This window comes from Charadrius vociferus, unplaced genomic scaffold (assembly GCF_000708025.1).
Source record: "Charadrius vociferus isolate BGI_N301 unplaced genomic scaffold, ASM70802v2 scaffold349, whole genome shotgun sequence".
Lineage (NCBI taxonomy): Eukaryota > Metazoa > Chordata > Aves > Charadriiformes > Charadriidae > Charadrius > Charadrius vociferus.
Genome location: NW_009650068.1, coordinates 174,526 through 179,712, shown reverse-complemented (window position 1 = coordinate 179,712; position 5,187 = coordinate 174,526). Strand labels below are relative to the sequence as shown.

Genomic DNA, 5,187 nt, shown 5'->3' with positions numbered 1-5,187 from the left:
TTTATCAGCCGCCCCGGGAGAGGAGAAGGGAGGTTGGGAGTAGGGGAGCGAGCGCGTTTCGTTCGGGCTGTCGCCAGGGCAGGTGCCAAGCCCCGCGGGCAGGGGCCGGCCTGGTTGAGGTGAGGTGGAGTGAGCTGAAGCGGCTGTCGTCCGCCTTCGTGCCGGTTAGTGCTGTTGCTGTGGGACAGGGAGCTGTGTGCGGAGTGCCGGTTTGCTCCCTAGGCGGCCCCAGCCCTGAAGGAAGCACCTTGGCATCCCAGAAAAGTAAGTGCGGCTAGGGGTACGCATGGCGTGCCTTTTGGGGGGGGACAGGGTGGTCTTATCTTCTCTAAGAGGTCCACCCGTTACTTGTTCTTCTCTCACAAGTATTGCTTTAGAGTTGAAAAAAGATGAGTCAACTCACCATCATTTTCACCACTCAGCTCTTGCGAAAAGTCCCAGAAGAAGCAAGCAAGCATGTCAGCACTTTTCCCCCCAATTTACAGAGGTAACTTATTTGCTAGGGTAACACACGAACGGCTTTAAATTTCATAAAAAACTTGATGGGTGAGTTTTGTCCCTTCAATTCAGGGAAAATCTATTGTGTACCTCCCTTTCAAACAAAGGATGCGTGTTCCCAGAACCTCTGCATATAGAGAAAGGTAGTGGCAGTATTAGCAGCTTACGTATGCCAGCAGTTTGTACTTAAGTTTTTTCTTGTTGCTGTGTTTAATTTTTATTTTTCCAAGAAAAGACTGCTTTTTAAGTAGGATTTTAAAATAGGAAAAAATGACCCATTATTTTATCCATGTGTTTCTCTCAATGGCTTTCTGTTGCCTTGCAACCCAAACTGTGCACGTTCCTTTCATATGTTGTTTTAGTAAAGATCAGGTGAAATTTTGTTGGAACTTGTAGGTCACCGTTCATGAAAGTAAATTTTGGTAAGGTCCTTTAGGTATAAAATAGCTGAAACAGCTGCAGCCATTACTGACTTACAGGTACTTGTCATAACAGATGCACAATTATTGCTCGCAAGTATTTTGTTGTGGACAGAATGCAGATGCAGAAAACTGGCAAAGTTTTGGTGGAGGTATGTCATGCAGTAAACAGTGACCACTAAATAGAGGAATGCTGCTGAAAAGCCACCAAGAAAAAACACTTGCTGTGTGACACTTGCTTGTTTTTCTAAGACAGCAGAGGAAATTAGCTTCCCACAGTTGAAAAGGGGAGTTTCTGCTCCCATCTCTTTTCCTCTCTCCATGTGGCCTGCTACGAACTCCCTTCTTCTGTTATCTCTGGTTTTCATCACTGTTGGGTCAACTGATTTAAATCACTAAAATAGCAGAAAATTGGTTACTAGAATGGTGGAAGAACTCTTCCAGTTTAGTGAGTTGAATCAGCTTGTGCAAGTGGTTTGATGAGTGGCAGAGCCAGAACGAAGGGTGGTGAACAGAACTGACCAGAGAGTAAGGAGAGAAGGAAGAGCAGAAGGAAGGAGTTAGAATTTGGAAAGCAGTGGGATGGGAATGCCCTTTCAGTGATAGTGAACGGGTCTGCTCAGCTGCAGGTCAAGTTGCGGTTCTAAGAGAAAAAAAACAAACAAACAAAAAACCCCAACAGATTCTGTAATACATTTCCTAACTGAAACAACTTCCAATAGTCCAAACTTTAGCTACCTACTTCAATCAAAAGGGATAACGTTGGTTTTAACACATTTTGACAAATAGGCTGCTATTTATCCTGGTATGTGGTCTTGAGATATTTGTGAAGCTTTACTAGAAAGTGGAAAATCTCTAAAATTCAATGAATTAGCTTTTAATACCTCACTCACAAAGGCACTGAAAATAATGAGAGTTTTAAACGGCTTCATGTTGTTCATTACTTTGAATGATGTTCCATGTCATATTATTTTCATATGAACTATATTAAAATGAGATATCTAAATGATATTCCCCTAGGACTTTTTTGAAACTAGAATGTGTATGACAGCAAGTAATGTTTAAATATGTGAAAGTAGTAGAAAATAAAAGGCTACATGGAAGAATAAGAGCATATTGCTTTGTGCTGAGCAGGGAGCATACTGATGTTGAGAAAGGACAATGCAATTTTCCTGCTCTCTTGCTTTTACAGATGCTAGTGTTACTTGCTTTTACAGATGCTAGTGTTACTAGCTGGAAAAAAATATTTCTGGTGATTGTAAATCTACCAAGGATTATTCACAGTGAAAGAGAGACCACCTCTTTTCTTTCTCCCCTCCTCCTTCCCCTGACATCCATTCACTCTGGAGTATTTTTAAGGTGGCTTTCACTGTCTCATCCTCTTTTAATGGAGGATTTTGCTGTGTGCCTTAGAGAGATGTGTACAATCAACAGTCTTCGAGGATTCACTTGCCTGATTGTCACACCTGACAGTTCTGATGGTGGTTGTGTGGTATATTTGCTACCTTTACCAGAAGCAATCCCTCCCTCCTATTCTGCCTCCTCTCCATTTTATTTCTCTCTCAGGAGCTGCAGAGGAGAATGTGAAAATGGAAATGCTTGGTCATCATACTCTCAGGTTAGGTTTAAAAAAAAAAAATTAAGATGGAAACAAAAATGTTAAGACAATCAAGTCTTGATGAACTGTGCAGTATGCTGATACAGTATTTCAATTAAATTATTCATAGTTAGCTGTGCGGCATGATAGGAGAAGGAAATCTAGGAAAAGCCTGTAATGAAAATGAAGCAACCATAGAAAAGGGGGAAAAAAAATCAATAAGACATTATTTCCTTTCCTCTCCTGTAAAATAAGTTTCTGTCTGGCAAAATAATCTTGTGAATGTATAGGAACAACCATTCCATGCAGCCTTTTCCGAAAGGTAACTATGATCAAGAACTGTGTTAATGATGCCCAGAAAACATAAAAGCCTCCATGTGCATTAAATAGAAGGTCTTCCCCAACTATCAAATTGTAAATTACAAGTTTAAAGTATGTTTTCTTACTTAAAACTACCATTCTGACTTGATAGTGCCCGGTATCCAGTCACTGTTACGCTTGCAGAGGTCGGTATGACCATACAAAACAAACGAAGATAATGAAGGATCAAGTCCATCAACTATGATGAGGAATAACATTGTTTCAGCTGTTGATTGTTAGGAACAGTTAGGAATGTGAAAAAGCATTGCCAGTGGCTTAACTGCATGGATATGTAAGGGCAAACTACGACATCTTCTTGGCAAAATAACATCATTTCCTAACACAGGCATGATCTACATCCCTCTGTGAGCTGCCCTGCAGTGATGCCAAAGTGCAGACCCTGAGAGGGAGTCAATTGTGTAGCTGTGAGGGAGCAATGCTGTGCTGCCCAAGGAGGGACCAACAGGGAGAGACACCTCCTGTGCACAGCTGGTTAGTGATCACAGGAATGAAGTCTTGGTTCCTCTCATATTCTGTACCTTTTTCGTTTATGATGTGCTTTGGTAATTCTGTACCCCTCTGCTTGTCCTTAACATAGGGCTCCTTGTTGGCTGTCTCAACATAAAACCTTTTGTCTGAGTTAGCATTGTATGAAGTCCAAAAAGTAATGGGCCAGCTTCTCTGTCGGCAAGTATTGTCAGTGGCCAAATACTATAAAATTGGTTGTGAATTTAGAAGGCATTTTTTTTTATAAGCCTATGGAAATGAATTGTTATAGTTCAATTGCATCTAAAAGATCCATTTTGGGTTGTTAGAGAGATTTTGCCTTTAGCAATGTTGACCTTGTGGAAACCAAAATCATAAAGGTCACAGTGCTCAATATATACTAGTAGTTCACTGTGCAGAAAACATCCCTTTGAAAAGGCAGCAATGAAGAAGCAGAATATGTTGAATTTCCAACAAGATGTTTTGTTGCCTTTGGCTATGGTTTATTAAAAAGTACAAAACTAAACCTTAAAAAGAGAAAGACAAGTGTGATTTGTCATTGTTGATCTGAATTTGTGTGCAATTACTATTCAGAAAGCATTCATGAAGATGGTAATGATTTTTGAAAGTGCCTTTTTGTAGTATTAACAGCTAGTCATCTGAAACTTAATCTTGAAAGTGAATTACTGATTATTTTCTTGTTTACCATGCTCAAGCTATTCCATCAGGAAATGAAAAAATATTGTATGACTTAGCTGAATAGTTGACAATAATACAAATTGCAAATGCGTAACTTCAACGCAGAATTAATATTTCAATCTGTGTGCTGAAATTTATTAATATAAACTGTATGGATAATACTTGGGAATAACAAACACGTGTCGGGAGACTTAATGGGATGAATCCATAAGAAATATTAGACTATAAGCAGTTTTGTGTATCACACTTCTATTTTTCATTTCACCAAGTATAAGTCTTGCTATTCGTCCGGTAATGTTTTTTGCTGGTTGGTAATATAAGCTCTGCAGACCATGCAGCAATGTGCCACTTACATCTAAATTTATTTTCTACATACTGCACTGTAAATTTTTAAGAATATGCAGGGCTAAATTACTTTATGAAGCACAGTATTATGGCCTGCTGCAAAGGAGACAAAGACTGTTTTATTTCACAGACACAATGTTTTATGTCTTTAATCTAAATTTGTTGCCATCCTGCAGCAGATGCAGCAGAGCACCTTAAACATATATTTAAGTATACCCTTAAATTTGCTTGGAATCAATGGGATTTAAAATGAGCTTTACATGTCTGGCTGATGATTAAAAAATATGTACTTACTATGCATTTATAGAAGGTAATTATGCAGGATCTGATCAGCCAAGAGCTGAATGCCCTTACTTTCCATTGGGAGACCAGGTATATTCCCTCTCAAGGTACATTCAGCTCTTTCAGGGCCACCTGGTATAAGCATGATTGTTCCTTTGGTCTGAGCAGGATTATTTCTTCAAAGAAAGAAATGTTTTAGTTAACTTCATTTTTTTTGTAATGCAATATTGTTTATTCAGAAAAAAATGTATACAAATAAATAATTTCTCTGTTTACTGTAGAGACAGTCAGCAGCAGGCACTTCCTTGTGCATTATTTACAATTCTGTTCCTTTAGTCAGTTCTTTACCTCAGGGAGATGAGTGACTGCTTCTCAAGTAGCTGGTTTGCTTTATACTGGCTTTTTGGTTGTCAGATGGCATGGCTACTTGAATAGGTTACCATAAAACAAGGAAGGATGTGTGTTTGTGGTGTGGTAGCTACTTCATGCATCTTGTCTCAA

The 5,187-nt window shown here is 39.2% G+C and overlaps 1 protein-coding gene across 1 annotated transcript in view; it reads right to left on the bottom strand.

The window, feature by feature from the left end:
- The window catches only part of DYNC1LI1 (dynein, cytoplasmic 1, light intermediate chain 1), a 28,083-nt gene extending 27,795 nt beyond the window's left edge, over positions 1–288 (bottom strand). Inside the window, exon 1 of the mRNA XM_009891975.1 lies at positions 248–288. Within this exon, the coding sequence (XP_009890277.1) occupies positions 248–288 (41 nt within the window). The remainder of the gene's footprint in view (positions 1–247) is intronic.
- Between the last annotated feature and the right edge of the window lie 4,899 nt (positions 289–5,187).